The following is an 18,208-nucleotide window of genomic DNA, read 5'->3' on the forward strand; positions in this document are numbered from 1 at the left end:
TGACATTTTGTTCAAGACAGCATATTTTGAAGTTGAACAGTAAAACCATTAAGATATTAAATTCAGTACGTATATTTGGTATATTATGTCTGTGACAGAAGTAGTAGGTAAACAGTTATCAAGTACACATTAATACTTACTACTACAATTTAAAGACATATTTTGGCAAAAATTTTTCAACTAAATAAAAAATAAACTCATCTCATATTTTGAAAATTTATAATTTTGAATGCTCTGTTGGGTTCACATCATCATTTGGTATGTTACAAATAAATCAGAGGTTCTTTTAGGCACTGAATAAGAACATCAAAGACGAACAAATTCGCCAGAAATATTCCAAACATCGTGAATATAATCTGTTTTGGCTTTCTGTTCTATGTTCTATTCCAGATTATAGTGGAAAAGAGTTTTAGGGGGGATGTAGGGGGTTTGTTTACAAAGCTCTGTTGAAAGTAATAACACACTTGACTATACTCAGAAGGGATTAATCTTAAATATATTATTATGTTCGAGTTGGATCATCGTGGGGGTACATGTTACGACTAGTACATAGTAATACCTAAACCCGAGACTGTCCGGGGCGAAATACACTACAACATCGAATATTATTATTTATCCATTTCATTACAATCTATAAGTGGTTACACAGGCTTATTATAATAACATACAAAAAATAAAGCAAATCATACAAAATGCAGCTAAAAGGCAAATAGCATATACCGTTTGTTCAAAATTCCTATTGATTTCTTTAAGTTTGTCGAGTCAAGTCTTAACATAAGTGTTTGTACAGCATTGATATGTCACATTGACCAAATCTACATAGTGCAGTATATTTGTATTTCTAAGCAATTTAGCGCATTACACGTTACAAAATTCATTTTAAATACAGTAACAATCATAAAAAACTAACAATCATAGTGAAATGGACACTAAATTAGCCTCTGTTCATGTCCTTAATTCATTTCACTGGTCTTTCAAAATGTGAACACGTACAAATCAAGGCTTTAGGCATCTCAAAATCACCTTTACCACTTAACTAATATAAGTTAACAACATCTATACAGCATACATTCATAAATAGGGAACGTTACATCTAATTGTGTTATAACATCGACAAATGTAATTCGTTGCTAGATACAGACGAAACAGGAATATTACTAATAGTATTATAAAAATGTTAACATTTTCATGATGTAGTAATATTTTTCATAGCCCACAGATATTTGTATTCATTTCGGGTTGGTTTTTCGCAATAAATACTCGTTTGACAACATCTATCAGGTTAACAGTCAGTTGCCAGCGAGTTGTCATATCTTAAACTTACACATGATACTATAGCTAATGTCTTTTAAATGTGCTAAAGACATTTTTTGAACAGTGTAATTCTTTATTAAATATTTCTTTAAACTTTTTAAAATTTATAAAATGTTTTAGAAATATTTGAGAAAGATCTGGTGACATAGTGGCATTATGAGTACTGTCACAATCGTTGTAGAGGTATTAAACCAGTTAGAAAGCAACTATGTTTTAATTTATTCACATTCAAATTGAACACTGAAACCCTAAATGTTATAGAAGAGCACTAAGGTGAAATTACCTTGACAAAGATGACTGAAAACCTCATTGCAATTAGCACAACATTGGGTAGCAATGTTGTTCAGTACCTAAGCCCGGATTTCATATATAAACTTTCAAAATCTTACCATATTCCTATTACACGCATCACTTATGAGCATTAAAAATACATTTACATAGCTCTAATACAAGAGAAATCGTTATCACATATTTGAATACGATGAAACGAACACTTTACATATTGCTTTCCACTCCTCAGTCAAATTATCATTAATCATAGCAATAACGTATATTAATATAATACAGCTTCACTGATATTGGACAAAATGAAAAAAGGGAACTTGATAGGGGTTTTTATGTGTACTTAAAAGTTTTGAATAAATGAGAATGCGAATGAAATGAGAATGAGAGTAAATACTGAAAAGAGAAAAGTTTATAACGAAGGAGAAGTATTAACGCTACTAGAATGATTACAATGTAATACAAAAATTTAAGATAATATTTGTCATTACTTCTAACTATATAAATTATTGCTATGTATACTGAATATTATATTGAAACATTATCTGTGCAGTTTCTATCAAAAACTCGAAGCTGGGAACGCGGCCGCCAAAAATTTACTGATGAAATATTTAATTAAAATAATACCTAATACCGATTATGGTATTTTAAATATTGTAATAAATAAGATCTTCAGTCTTTGGTTAAATCCAGTACGTACTTTATTAGTTAATAAAAATGTCTTAATCCAATTACAATAATCTTATTTGTGTTTGTTCGACTCTCATAGTCTGCTCTTATAGTTATTTTACGTTGGGAGACACATATCAAATGAAGTTATTTAACACTAAGACTAGGTGTGCCCTGTGGACATTCAACACTATTGCACACGAAATTCACCACAACATCACAGTTTAATATTCAAATAAAGAGATCTATAAAAGATATAAAATGTAATATAAACAACACAATAATTTGAGTATGAAACAATTTAAAAATAAACGCATTAAGGCTATTTAACTTTATTTTTATAATTCATTCCAATGTTATTCCAAACAAATGAGGGGGAAATAAATAACTTTTTACACTTTACAACACTACCTATAATACTATAATATAATATTTACAGATGATATGAAAAAAAATGTAGTTCTTCAAGCATATTATGTTATGCGATAACGTTAATATCAATGAGATCTTTCATATAATTTTGATAAATAGAATCTGTAATATAAAACATTAATTCACTTCATATGTTATGTGTCACCTGACATTGGTATCATAATAAATGGAACTTTGCAAACAGCTCTCAGATGTATTACATAGATGCATACCGGAATTTTGAACAACGTGTATGCTTAAAAGAACCTCTAAAATTATATAACAAGCAATTCGAAAAATGTTGATATGTCCGACGATTTCCAACTAATATAAGATTTGTTGATATCATGTAGTTGTTCGTATTGTGTACATACAGAATTATAGCCTAAAATAAGTAAAGTATAACAAAAAAAAACATCTAAATGCTGCTAACGAAATATAATCAGTCAGTCTATATTGAATACAATGACGGCCATAAACTAGACAACAATTGGCACTCCCAATTTAGTAAATCTCATAGAAAGAATAATGTACCATGTATATATACTCAAGGATAAATTACACTGAGTATACATATCTAAATATAGTTTATTTAAAAAACCAAAATTAATTTATAAACACTTCATTATTTAATCAGATTAGAACCAAAAACTTTATGAACTCCCCCCTACGGCAAATTACATAAATCATTTAAAAATTACTAGTTGAGAAAAGGGCGAAACAAATTTTATTTAGAACACTGTTTATAGGGCCCATTTATTGATCAAAAAATCAATTATAAATAATGAAGCAATTTATTTAATTTTAAAATAAATAAAAATATTTATTTACACACAACCTAGTAAATATTATGCAAAATTTAATTCCTAGAGGAGTGCCAGTTGAAACGAAATTAATTTTAAATTTGGAACAAAATTAGGATGTGCTTGTCATCTACGTAGCGGAATAACAGCTTTAATTTACAGGCATTGTTGACTTTGAAGTGGACTTATTCGGCTAATTGTTCTGAAATACAAAAAAAAATTATATCAACAAAAATATCACAAGAATCTTTATATATCTATGTTCAAAACCTTTTAAAACATACAACTTTATAATAACTAGATAATCGTAATTATACACACACATATATGTTAAGCGTGTACTTGGCGCGAGACACTAGTGCTTGTTCACGTTGAATCGCGGGCGCGGTGACGAAATATTAAACACACAACATAATAATATGCTTTAGATAATTTTATACGTTAAGATAGAGCCTTGTTGCTAGACTACCTATGAAAACACACCAGGTGTATGTCTTTAGTGTGCGTGACAAGCTACGTCTTACAATCGCGATTTGTATGACACTTTGTGTTAGTCTGCGTGCTTTGCTCAAAATTTTATACACTATAGAAGTAGTCCCCGGGTGCCCCTTTTAGATAGCCACAGTTTTTCGACAGTAGTCTTAGGTGTTTTCATATTATTATTATACCTAAAATTACCCCGCACGGAATGAAATCGTATGACATAATGTCACATACTCAACAAACGATTAGGAATGTAAAAGAATTAAACATAATAATGAAAAGCATGCAATGATAATAATTTCTTTATTATAGGTCCATAATATAACAAAAATAATTTCATAAAATCACTTAGCCAATTAAAATATACTACAGTCATATTTATTTTCTTATATAAATCTATGTTTATTAAATACGTATAAAAACTATGTATATTATTATTTAATAATATTGTATCTATTTAGATACAAAAATATTATATCATAAACTTGGAGTGCCGTCGGCAGTGGAGTCATGCCCAAGGGCTGAGCTATCGGTGGCAGGGCCGCACAGTATTTCATCTTTGAGCCAACCGCTTAGCGAGAACCTTTTGTTATATTGATTGAGGCTCTTCGCTACAAGACCGCTGTAAGGACTATCTGGGCTATAACGACGTCTCGTCTCGTCGGTCATCTCCTTAACCATGCTGCACTTGTCCTTCTCAGCTATAATGAGGACTACCTCATATGAAGGCTAATTCATATGGGTAGTAATTTAGACCAGAAGAGCCTGGCTTTTTTATCGGAAAGGATATACTTCAAAGGTAGTTTGATTAAGTTCTATTTAGATTGGATCCATCACAAAGTAGCAGAAATCCTCAATTCTTAGGGGCAACGTAACAATACTCGGCCGAATCTTTTATATGCTATCCGGATATTTGGGTCATCTACCGTAACATCTTTATGCTCAAGTTATTGTCGTGGTCGAATATGATGATCAACTTAACAGCTTACTTACTTTACTCCTTATCTGTGGGAGTTTTTCTCACTGTCTGTAATGATATTGCAATGCGCTGACGATCGTTGCTGCATTGCACCATGACGCAACGTTCTATCTATTTATGCGCTCTTCGCAAGTCTCTTTTGAAATTGTCCTAGAGAAAGATTTCCTCTGCTGAGACTGGCGTATCTCCCTGACTTCATTGGTTTCCTTAAAACAGCGCTATCTCATATGAGCAGCACGTTTAGTAGGTCTTCACATATTATTCAGACAAATTAGTTGGTGTATTTTAGATTCACTAAAAACAACAAAAAGTAAATAAAATAATTGCGTCTTCTTCTACAAGTTAATAATCTCATCTTAAAATTATTTTTAGAACACTCGTCGTTACAATTATTGTTATTTTTGCCAATTTGCCAAGCCAATTTCACTATTTAATGTTTGTTTTTATTACGACAAAGGAGACAGTTTTTTTTGTTCGGCGATTAGGCCCACCTCGAAATGTGGTGTATAGTATTGAAACATATACTGATTTATTCGTTATAATCTCTTGATTACAACAGTATATATATTGGGTTGAAATTGTCTAACCGGAAATGTCTCCTACTGAGAAATACGACAAAAATGTGAATCTAAAAATCATATGGAAATGTTAATAAGCTATTACGTAATATCTTGAGAAAACAGAAACGGCCATAATTAAGTCGGGGTAGTACTATGTGATATCAAAATAAACAGAGCCTGTAAGAAGAGTAAGGATACAGCTGATAAAAGATGGTTTAAGATGATGCACAGAACAAAAATATTCATAACACAAGTATATTAATAGTCCCAGGCGTGTGTACACCCCAATACTTCAGTTTAGCAGTCAGGGCACTAACCATAACCACTAAACCAGAAAACTTGCCAACAGTACTTAACAACCATCATTATAATTTCAAAGTCGTGTCTTAATAAAATAAGTATTTCATATAAATACTATTGAGGTAAGGTTTTATACACAGTTTATCATAGAAAGAAAAATCACGTTGTTTATATTACAGTATAAATATTTATTACTTATCATTATCAAAATCATCTTTTATAATTACAATCTCATTCAGAGACGATGCAGGTGGCCTAATCTCATCTTGATGCCCTGCTCTAAATACCACACAACAGACATTCCATGTGCACTGCAACCAACAGAATGTCTATCCACCAAACCATTGCAACAGTATCCGGCAGGAGCAGCTCCAGTATTAGAAATCGATGGATCAACCAGCAGATAAATTTTTCTACTTGTGTGCCTTGATTGGTATCCTACCCCGTAGAATATATTCATTTTGACCAAACGGATAAAGGATAGGTTGCCGGAATTCAATTTATTTACTCTCCGGAGGCCCAGTTCAAGTCTCGAGGTATCTCATACACTAATTAATATTTTCGCACATTACGATGAAATCGTACTGCACAATTTACACAACGACTCTCTGGACTATAATATGCTGTAAATGCGATATTAAAATCTATAAAATAAACCAAATGAATACAATAATGCAAAATAAATATTCACGCCACTCGAAATAAATAGAAAATACAGAATTCTGTTTTGCCAACATAAAAATTTGTCTATGGTACTTTATTCCATTGCACGGTAATATTAAACTATGTACTTATTGCTAAATTAGTTTAATCTCTAAAACAATAATTGAAATGAGGTTCATAATTGTTACTTTTCAAAAGCCGAAAATCACTGTTACCGCCACGGTTTGCAGTAATATTTTTATTTTCTGACATGAATGTTAGAATTGTTTAATTATACGCATTCATTTGCCTTGGTGACCAGAACTGGATACCGGAAATGTATCAAGTGTTGGCCCTTTTACAATTTCATACTCCCGGTTAGATTTTAAAATAAAATATGGCCTGTTGACAATAATAAATTGTTTACAATTTTACTAGCATAATACGATTAATAAACATCACCATATCCAGTGTGCCCAAAAAAACTGTCTCCTTTACTGAAAATAGGTCACTATGGATGAAAAATCAATAGTTTTTGGAAAGAGTATTTCATATAAAATTTATTTGATAACTAGCTTGATACAAATTATATTGAAAACGTTAGGTGAAAAGAAATACTTACGTGTGGAAGCCCACTCCTGGATTTTTACATTCACTACGGCTTTGGCAACCAGAATCACAACACCCAACCATGGCCTTAACGTTTATAAGTTGAAATGCACTCATGTTTCAAAACAATAAAATCCCAAAAATACTATTTGCAAGCTCGATGGCGTGAAAGATCTTTGTTTATTTGTCCCAAAGTTGACATTGGGCCAAACAAATAAATGGGTTACGCGATAGAGATTCATGATCAATAGCTTTGTTCCGTTCTACCTCAGCCTTAGTTGTATATCGCTTGTCCTTTCTATTTGCAATGAAGTTACCGACGTTACTTCTGTAGAATTAATATTCTAAGCTCAAAATAGAAGTTACTGTCAATCTCAATTATTTTCGACGTTTTCGTCACAGTGTATCTCGACGTATAATATATAATAATCTTAGTAAGATGCAAGTTGTCACGTACAAAACGCAGGTGCGGCGAAAGTAGCGGGCAAACACCGTGCAACGAACCTAGGATATTGTTTGTGTGTGTTCAGCTCGAACTAGCGGCGCGCGATTCACTTGCGACATCTGGTAAGTTCAACTAATTTGAACTTATCGCTACAATAAGCCACGTTTCCATATATCAACTTAATTTTTTTTTATCATGTCATTCAATAGAGAAGGGTTGCTGAAGCTTGAACTCCAATTCCAATAGAAACGTTCTAAATAAGCTATGGAAGGTTCTGTTTTTTTTTAAATATCACTCTTACCTACCGGTCTCTTTCTTTATAAATTTCGTGCACACCAATTTTATTTTTGACATGTAATATTTTTCAAACTTGGCCGGATTATACTTCGTCGCCATATTATAATAATATTTCAAACTTATGTCAAATCTCACTGCACGTTTCATACTGAACTAAATTTAAATTTTTACTTAGGCAGTCGTGCCTCTTATTATCTAATATTTACATCCTCTTTGGTGAACACGAACTTGCCCCTTCCACGGCGCCCGTTTCAACGTGAACAAGCACTAATAGTGTATTATCACCGTGATAAAAGTATGAATACCAAATTGTAGGAGATGGATAGAGAGTGTGGTGTAATGTTTACATTGTCACCTTAACAAAGATAAAGTCCAGGCGATAGTGGCAGGTATCGCATATGCATGTCTGGAGTTTATAAAGGTTGCAAGAAGGTCGGGAATTTTAATTAAAATACAGTGGTTGTGTGAGTGTCAAAAACTTTCCATAAATTGAGCTTTAAATTAGGCACTTTCTGAATGTTATAATATTTTTTTTATATTAACTTTAAGATTTAGTTGAGCCTAAGCACCATAACTGGACTCAACAACTTATGTAAACCCTAGAGTTCAAGACAAGTGACTAAAAGCCACTCGTCTTACACTATCTTAAGAATACAGCTCACAACAAATTAATGTTATAGTCGAGAAATGTTAACAACCTGTTTGGCTTCTTCTTCAATCACAGCTTTAAGTATAAATAAATGTGATAGATTACTGGCGCTCAACATCTACGTTTAAGAATCCTATAGTTAAAAAGAAAATATAAAAACATACTGGTAATAGGGCGTCTTGTACGGAAGCCTCGGGTTCCGTCGGGACCTCGCGGCGGTCGGATAACAATCACGCGAGGCCCGGCCGCATCATCTTGCGACGTGGTCCGCAGTCGCGCTATCAGTCGCTCCGGTCGTGGTCTTATTACAACACTCTTGCTCCTAAATATATCCACTTCAGTTATAATTCATACAACCACAAACCACACATATAACCGTGAGCTTTAACGTTGCATCGGATTGAACTATGTCCTAATCTTCCGAGTTTAAAAGCGATAGTGAAAAAAGGTTGAGCTGTTTGGTAAATCAGCTCGTAATATATAGATAAATATGAGATATATTTGGCAGCCACTACAAACTGTAGTCGTACTAAGAAAAATCTAAATGTGTGCTGGGACACAGTAGAAGTGAAACTTCAATGGACAAAGTTTGAAAACAAATATATCAAATTATCCGTTAATATTTATAAAACATACAATATTTTTTCTAAAGAAATATTCCATAAACATTTGTTTAAAGAATATAAAAAAAAATTCAAGAAAAATAAAAGGAAGATTAAATAAAATGTTGTTTAAAAATATTAAAAAAAAAAGAAAGAAATCGATTGCTGACATTTTTAGAAAGAATTAGGTAAAAGCAACTTCTTTCCTAAAATTTTAATATAATGTGATAAAAAAATCTAGGTCAGGGATCAAGGGTTCGAACATTTCCCAGTTCCATCGGGAACCAGAGGGCCTACCATAAACGTTTAATAAGCGATGCGATTCCGATGCATTGTAGTTTACCTAAACTGAATCACTAAAATTCGTACCATGTAGTGCCTTTTACTGAATGGCGTTTGGATCGCTTATGAAGAATGAACGATATAAATTTGTCTGTGGTCCGCGGTGTGAGAAAGAAGATGATGCTCTACAGTCGTTGCATAAGTTTGTCTCACTCACTAATATGATTTTAGTGGATTTAAAAGCGTAGAAAATACTAAAAATACATTTTAAAATTGCGCTTTATAGCGGCAAATTATAGACCTTTATGCCATTTTTTGTAATTATTAAATAATAGTAATATAAATAAATATAGTTCTTTGAATAACAAATTAAATATTTGCTTAGGCGTTTTCGTAAAAATAACGAGTTATGAACGCACCCTCATTGACGATTGATTTGACAGGACCACAGAGTACATTTTTTTATTCCGTTCTTGCGAACAGGCCTTTTACTGCCTCGTCTTTAGTATTTTCATTTTTGGTATTTATTTTCAGTATTTTGTTTTACAAAAAAGTCCGATATTCTCATCTCACCTTTAATTGTTCCTTAAATTTTCCTTTTTCTGTATGATTTCACTGTTTAAAAGTTTATTAACAACACGATTCACTTTTCTCAAAGGAAGTAGGAACTTTTTTCGAATCGCTCACTTTGACACATAAGCTATCCAGTTCAGGTTGAAATATTACCTCATGATACGAATGAATAAACGAAATAATCAGTTTGTGATTCAGTTGATATTATTTTTGAGATTCAATGGACATCATTGCAATTTAACCAGTTGATTTGACGTCAACCTAAATTCATCACTGAATCAATTAAGTTATCATAACAATATTGTAAGTGTATTTTCTCAAGTAATTTTGTAATTATTGGATGACTTTTTATATTTTATTTATCCAGTCATGAACAGTTAATGAATAACAATAACAAAGCCAATCTTAATTTGGTGCATAATTGATAATACCTTTTTTTATTAACGCCAGTAAATTTTTAATGTATTAAAACATGTGTAACTTTAACTTAACTGTGTTTTAACATTAGTTTTTGCGTAATGAATTCACAATGACAGTATGACAAATTTACTATCTCGACTCTTGTCAACCGCAGTCCGCAGTCAATGGGCTAGCTAAAATAATAATAAAAATGTAACTTTTAGACAAAAATTGTAATATAAAAACACAGTTACAATTACTCGCGTTTTAATCCTTCTAAAAGTGTTATGCTATTTACACATTTGAGTTGTCATAAAAATTTACTCACGCGACTTTTACAACGTTACATGCCGAGGACTTGCCATTCCTAGGATTGGTCAGCATCACAAACTCGACAGCATCACCGGCTTGTAACTCAGATGCATTGCCTCTCACTTCGGACATGTGGAAGAATAGGCGTCGATTATCCTCGCCCTCGACCGTGAGGAAACCAAATCCAACTGCAATTATAAAAAGTTTTTATAATATATATGTATGTACCGTTATTTATTTGCGGTGTGTGTAGTTTGATGCATCTACTGTACTCAATAACTCTTGTTTTTACGTAATTAATTTACATTTACTTTTTTTGACTTAGTTGATGTGGCATTAAAAATTTGACGTTTGAGTATTTTTGCTGCATCACTTTACATAAGATATTGTAATTTAAATGATTTTTAAAAAGATGAAAGTGTAAATGTTGTTTGAAAACTGTGGCAAAGAGTTTCGTGCCATTTCTTCTTCTCATTAAAGCTCAACCATTTCCGAAGTGCCGGTAAATATGAACAGAAAACTTATGAAATTCATTCCTTCATTCATGTGTCATTTGCTTGACCTACATGAATAAAGAGATTTTCATTTGATTTGAATATATCTATAAATTACTTAAAAATTTTGATTCTATAAAAATATTTACTCAGTTCTAAAAAAAATGCCAATAATTTGTACGGGTTGCTTGATAGTATGTGACCACCATCACCCATATTCTGTTACAAAACGATACGTAAGTATTGAGGACCTACACTGTATGAGAATATGTAGTACACATTTATTTGAAGTGATCAAGTTGTATCAATCTTTTTGTAATAGTAACGACTTCTGATTACGGTCCTCAACAAATATGTTATTTCTATGATCTTAATTTATTAAATAAGCTAGAGTTAAGGTCTTAGTCCTTAAATGTTGTTGGTTATCAATCTTGCAATAAATCACCAGATATATAGATATATGCTTACGACTTAAGGCTTACTATAGTTCAGCAGATTATATTATTTAGGATTAAAATGTGATTAAAATTAAATGATATCAGTTCTTCTTCTCATGCCAAAGCCCCTTTACGAATAGATGCAGTTTCATGACGTTTACCAAGTGTTTTTGACAATATGTTATGTTATTGTCAATCCCTATGATAAATACTTATATACAATACTTCCTCTGACATGATAGGCATAAAATCATAATAATATAGCAGCAGATACCTTTGATAGCATCCACGATTGCACGCCGTTTCTTCCTCACAGGTACGATATTCGTAGCCCTTCCCTCTGTATCGGCCTGGAAGTTCACAGGGTCGCCAATTTGAAGAATTTCTCGCTTACTTGAGAGGCTCATTATTCCAAACTCATATGCGCCCCCGCCTTCCACCTGAATCAGACCTTAAAAAACGAATTAAAAAAATTTGATTCAAAATAGAAAGTAATAGTACAAGTAGGGTTACATGTATATATGAGCGCAATACGCCACCTACCAATAGTAATAGTTGGCAACTATTGATATTTATGTTTTAGTTTATCGTTAAAATGAATATATTATTATAGATATATCTGAAATAAATAAGATATAAATGCAATTAGCTATTTGTAAACATAAAAACCGTTATTTATTAAGGTCTGATATTTAATAGACTCAGTTTTGCCTCTTTGAATGTTTTGAAGATGATTGATGTTTCATTTATTGTTAAAATGCTTAGTTTCCTGTTAGTCCGGTCAATATAAATATTTAAAGTCAAATATGGAGAGAGGACGGTGGAGAGCTCGGGTTTTACCATTACAAATAAAGTTTATCAATCCTCATCGATCCTATATCTGCCACAAGAGTTTGGGGTCACAACTTGAGGGTTTTTTTTTGGATTTTTTAGAAAAATCATGAGGACCTTTTTCAACTTTGGTTTGAGGTTTTTTTTATATTTTATATATAAAACTTACCGTTTTCGAGAAAAATCCAAAACAACCTAGAATTTTTGACCTTTGACCCCGAATTACTTTTGTAGCACACATAGGATCGATGGGGAATTTGAAAACTTTATTTGTAATTTTGCCCTGTGCTGCCCCGGGGCGTAAAAAGAATAGGGTAGCCCCAGGTCCAAGGGTGTCGTAAGAGGTGACTACGGGCTTTTTGAAAGAGAGTCACGCTGCCGTCTTATGACGTCAGCACAATCGGGCCAGACTCGCACAGAATACCGGCGTGAAGTAGCGGCCTAGTGCCGCTATGTTTCGCATAGGTTAGTGTCGAGGACCGGAGGCCATTCCCCCCCAACAAAATATGAGAGCGGTATTGAAACCGTACCGCGTATGTCACAGGACAAACAAGGCAGCAACACCACGGCACCCCGCTTAACGTGGACTTTTGTAACATCCGGGGAATTCACTCCAACTTAAACGCCGTCCACCACCACCTTGAGACGGCGCAGTCGGCCTTGTGTTTCCTTACGGAGACGCAGATATCTCGACCTAGCGATACGTCATATTTAACGTACCCCGGGTACAAAATTGAGCATAATTTCATGCCTCATGCCGGGGTATGTGTGTACGTTAGGGAGGATATCTGATGTCGCCGTCTCGGCAATTTTGAGGGTAGGGACCTCTCTGGCTCTGCGTAGCTTTAGAGGACCGCGTCCGCATCTATGCGTGTGTCTATAGGTCCCATAGTGGTAACGCAGATACGGATCACCTCATGGGCTGCGTTCAAGCGGCATTTGATGACGTGCTTGCTCAGATCCCCTCCGCTGAAATCGTAGTCTTGGGTGATTTCAACGGGCACAATGCCGAATGGCTTGGATCACTTACTACAGACTACGCTGGGCGATCTGTGCATAATTTTGCATTGGCGTATGGTCTGTCCCAATTGGTTGAGTCGCCAACACGGCTCCCGGATGTGGATAGCCACATGCCGTCCTTATTGGATCTTCTGCTGACTACACATCCCGATGGTTACCAGGTCTTTGTCGACGCCCCTCTCGGAACGTCCGACCATTGCCTGGTCAGGAGTGTAGTGCCTATCCGACGCCAACGTCGCAGACCACCAGCGACCCGCCGCGTTTGGCACTACAAGTCAGCAGATTGGGATAGGATGCGTTCCTTTTTTGTATCCTACCCTTGGGGCAGGGTTTGTTTCCCTTCGGATGATCCTAGTGCCTGCGCCGTTGCAGTAGCCGATGTGATACTGCAGGGCATGGATATTTTTATAACAAGCTCTGTAGTACCGATCGGTGGCAGATCACAGCCCTGGTTCGATGCGTCAGTTAAAGCAGCATCTGACTGCATAAAACAAGCGTATCGAACTTGGGTTGCGGCGCTGGGCTCAAATGATCCGAACTGCAAAGTTCTGAAAGGAAATATAACCGTGCCTCCAGATTTTTTAAGCGGCAAATCGCCCGTGCGAAACCGAAGCACGTCGTCAAAATTGGCGAGCAGCTTTCCAGCTACCCGACCGGAACACGCAAGTTCTGGTCGTTGTCGAAAGCTGCTCTTGGTAACTTCAACCAGCCGTCCATGCCGCCGTTGCACATGAGGAATGACACCCTGGCCCATACGGCAAAAGAGAAAGCCGATCTCCTGTGCACTCTTTTTGCCTCCAACTCGACTCTTGACGACAACGGAAAAACACCACCGACCATCCTGCGGTGTCAGAGCTCCATGCCTGAAGTACAGTTCCGACAGAAGACTCTTAGGCGAGCTCTGTTTTCGTTATACGTCAGGAAGTCGAGAGGACCGGATGGCATTTCTCCAATTGTGCTTAGAACGTGTGCCCCTGAGTTGACGCCGGTGCTAACGCGTTTATTCCGGCACTCTTATTCAAAAGGCGTAGTCCCTGATTCATGGACGTCAGCCCTTATCCATCCGATCCCAAAAAAAGGAGACAGTTCGGATCCGGCAAACTACAGGCCTATTGCTATTACCTCCCTACTCTCCAAAATCATGGAGAGCATAATTAACCGCCAGCTCTTGGTATACCTTGAGGGTCACCAGTTGATCAACGACCGGCAGTACGGCTTTCGCCATGGTCGGTCGACTGGCGATCTTCTGGTATACCTAACACATAGATGGGCGGCGGCTATTGAAAGCAAGGGGGAAGGCCTGGCAGTTGGTCTGGATATAGCGAAGGCCTTTGATCGTGCCATAGTACAAGGCGCTCCTCGCAAAACTTCCATCATTTGGGCTTCCCGAGAGCTTATGCAAGTGGAGCTCCAGCTTTCTCACTGGGCGCAGCATACAGGTCGTTGTCGACGGTTATTGCTCGAATCCCAAGCCCGTGAACGCTGAAGTGCCCCAAGGCTGTGTGCTATCTCCCACGCTGTTTCTTCTGCATATCAATGATATGTTGGACACCGCCAACATGCATTGCTATGCAGACGACAGCACTGGTGATGCCGTATACACGGGCCATGCAGGTCTCACTCGGGAAAACGTCGAGCAGTGCCGGGAGAAACTTGTGTCTTCTATCGAGTCCTCACTCGAGAAGGTCGCGGAATGGGGTAAGTTGAACCTTGTCCAATTTAACCCCCAGAAGACTCAAGTTTGCGCGTTTACCACTAAAAAAACCCCATTTGCCGTATCACCGCTCTTCGAGAACACTTCCCTTAAAGCCTCGCCTAGTATCGGAATACTGGGTCTCGAAATCTCGAGCGATTGCCAATTCCGTGGCCATGTGGAGGGCAAAGCCAAATTGGCTTCGAAGAAACTGGGCGTCATAAATAGAGCACGGCAATACTTCAAGCCGGCCCACATTCTAGCGCTCTACAAAGCGCAGGTCCGGCCTCACATGGAGTATTGCTGTCATCTCTGGTCTGGCGCACCCCAGTATCAGCTCGATCCATTTGACCGCGTGCAACGCAGAGCAGCTCGAATTGTCGGGGACCTAGCGCTCTGTGAACGGCTGGATCACTTGGCGTTGCGTAGAGACGTCGCTTCATTGTGTGTCTTCTACCGCATTTATCACGGGGAGTGTTCCGAAGAGCTGTTCAACCTGATTCCTGCCGCCGAATTTCACCTTCGCACGACACGCCACAAATTACGATATCATCCCCACCATCTGGATGTGTGGCGGTCCTCCACAGTGCGGTTTTCAAGGAGCTTTCTTCCTCGCACTACGAAGCTGTGGAATGAGCTTCCTTGTGCCGTGTTTCCGGGACGATACGACATGGGTACCTTCAAGAAAAGCGCGTACACCTTCCTTAAAGGCCGGCAACGCTCCTGTGATTCCTCTGGTGTTTTAAGAGAGTGTGGGCGGCAGTGATCACTTAACACCAGGTGACCCGTACGTTCGTTTGTCCTCCTATTCCATAAAAAAAAATGGTAAACTTGTGCTCTCCATCGATATTTGGCTCTCCGGGAATTTTTGTTATTTGACTACTATTTTTATGTTTAAATTGACTGAACTCTGTGTTACTGCTCAAATTAATTTCTACTATAATAATAAATAATAATAATTATTATTATTATATTAATTATTAATAATAAATCATATGAAATTATTTAAAATCACTTAAAAAATTATTACAAAGATTAAACTATATTTAAGAATTATTTTGCAATACCTAATTTTATGTTTGTTTTAAAAAAAAATTTATTAACTCTATATCTGGTTTATCTATTGTACGGAAACTATAAAAGCTGTTCTTTTATGTAAGGACTGTTCAGTTCTATACTAGTAATTATGCGTGAATCAACTGAGAAATTATTAGTGTGTTATTTCACCGTGATGGACCCTGATCGAGAAAACCCTTTTAGTATTATACATTATTTCGGGAAATGTTCTCTCTATTTAATTCCTACTGAATTCATATAACTACTTGCGCGTTATTTGTAAAAAAAATATAAAGAACAGTATAATTTTTGACAAATATGTATGTGAATTTCATATTTATTACAACTTTAACTTTAATGCTATTATAGTTTAACCATAAATTAACTATTTACAGTCCAGATACATATTGACAGAAACCTGACTTATAAGAGGGATTCACAACTCACCAGAATATTGCGCCTGGTCCGGGTTAAGGGCACGCAAGGTACGTGTGACTGTGCCACTGAGGACTGGTTCCAGACTCTTGGCTACAGGTATGGATCCCCGCGGCAGCGTACGAACGAACTCGGCACTCGCACAACCACCGCCCGACGCGTTCACACGGCCCAGTGAATATTCTACTTCCATCCCGAGCTCAAGAGAATCCAGATTACCCTCCAGGTTGCTGTGATTATTTACAAAAAATAACAAATTAGTTCATGAATGATATAATAATTATAATGACACACTTTTCACAAATTATCTTGCCCCAAACGAGGCATAACCGATGGGTACAAGACAACGATATATATAAGACACTATACTTACTTAAACATACAAAAATACAAATAAACATCCATGACTCGGAAGCAAACATATATATTCATCATATAATGTGTGCACCTACCGGGATTAGAACCCGTCACACATGATGTGATGTAAATAATTTGTATATAAGCAAAATAAAGAACAAGAAAATACAAATCTTGTGAATTGTGTCATGAATTTTTCTCAGATCATGTACTTCTTAGATATTTTAGTTTTATATTTTTATATAATACTAGTTGACCCAGCAAAGGGCATTGTATTGCAATATAAAGTAATAAAAAAAATGGTGTATAAAAATAGATTCTCAGATCTACCAAATTTATCGTACTACAATTACTGTATTCTATTGCCATCTTGCAATCCTATAGGTAGCGGATTTGTGGATGGAACAGAATAATATAAAAATCGCGATACAAATATATAATATAAATATATATATAAAATAGTTGTAGATCGTCTAAGGGCAATAATTTGAAGTTGTATCCATTTTTCAATGCTGAATCATGATAAAATAAAAATAAAAAAATTGTCCACAAATATTTTGGGGTGTCTACCCGTTGCGGAGGAGTTTGGTAACAAACATCGGGACACGAGAATTTTATATATTTATTACATTTTTTTTTATATTATTTATATAATACTATAATATTAAATAGTACACATGGAGACCAATTAACACCTATCAAAATGATAAAACAGGTAATTTTGATTACTAAATTGTAATTCTCATGTATGTAGAAAATATAATAAATACATTATTACTGACACTTTGCAATAGTCTGGCCATAAATATTGTTACAACTTAAAAACTTATATTTTTTCTATTCAATGTAATTCAAATTTGAACGCGTTTATTATGTTCGAAAGTTCTATATTTTACCGCCGTTTTTTCGTGTTAATGTTAAATCACAATAATGGAATGGGGTGTTACCAACAACAAACGACATCGATTCGCTTAAGAAATCGCAAGAACAAGCAGTAACTAAATTTTCCATTGCCTAAAACCACAGTCATGTTATTAATAAGACCTGAATAAAAAAATACATATTAATTTATTATTATTATTACATTACGTCAGTAACAGAACTTATGGAGAGACGCGTGCTTTGTTTGTCTATACGTTAGTATATTGTAACAGATTGTATCAGTCTATTTCATTAAAACTTAGGCGCGTTTACAAGTGTTTGCGCATGACAGCCACGTAAAAGGCACAAGATTGTAGGTACCGGGAAGTATTACTTCTGAATCATGATTGTTA

General features: G+C 35.5%; 1 protein-coding gene across 5 annotated transcripts in view; it reads right to left on the reverse strand.

Annotated features, from left to right (window-relative positions):
• Positions 1-205: 205 nt before the first annotated feature.
• The window catches only part of LOC126978734 (cold shock domain-containing protein E1), a 31,453-nt gene continuing 13,450 nt past the window's right edge, over positions 206-18,208 (reverse strand). For all 5 annotated transcript variants that reach the window (XM_050827775.1, XM_050827778.1, XM_050827776.1 and 2 more), the window contains 5 exons: positions 16,590-16,807; positions 11,817-11,993; positions 10,628-10,799; positions 8,608-8,765; positions 206-3,681 (listed from right to left, as the gene is read on the reverse strand). In XM_050827775.1, coding sequence (XP_050683732.1) covers positions 3,665-3,681; positions 8,608-8,765; positions 10,628-10,799; positions 11,817-11,993; positions 16,590-16,807 — 742 coding nt within the window. In that variant the 3' untranslated portion in view covers positions 206-3,664. The remainder of the gene's footprint in view (positions 3,682-8,607; positions 8,766-10,627; positions 10,800-11,816; positions 11,994-16,589; positions 16,808-18,208) is intronic.

The sequence above is a fragment of the Leptidea sinapis genome, chromosome Z (assembly GCF_905404315.1).
Source record: "Leptidea sinapis chromosome Z, ilLepSina1.1, whole genome shotgun sequence".
Taxonomy (NCBI): Eukaryota; Metazoa; Arthropoda; class Insecta; order Lepidoptera; family Pieridae; genus Leptidea; species Leptidea sinapis.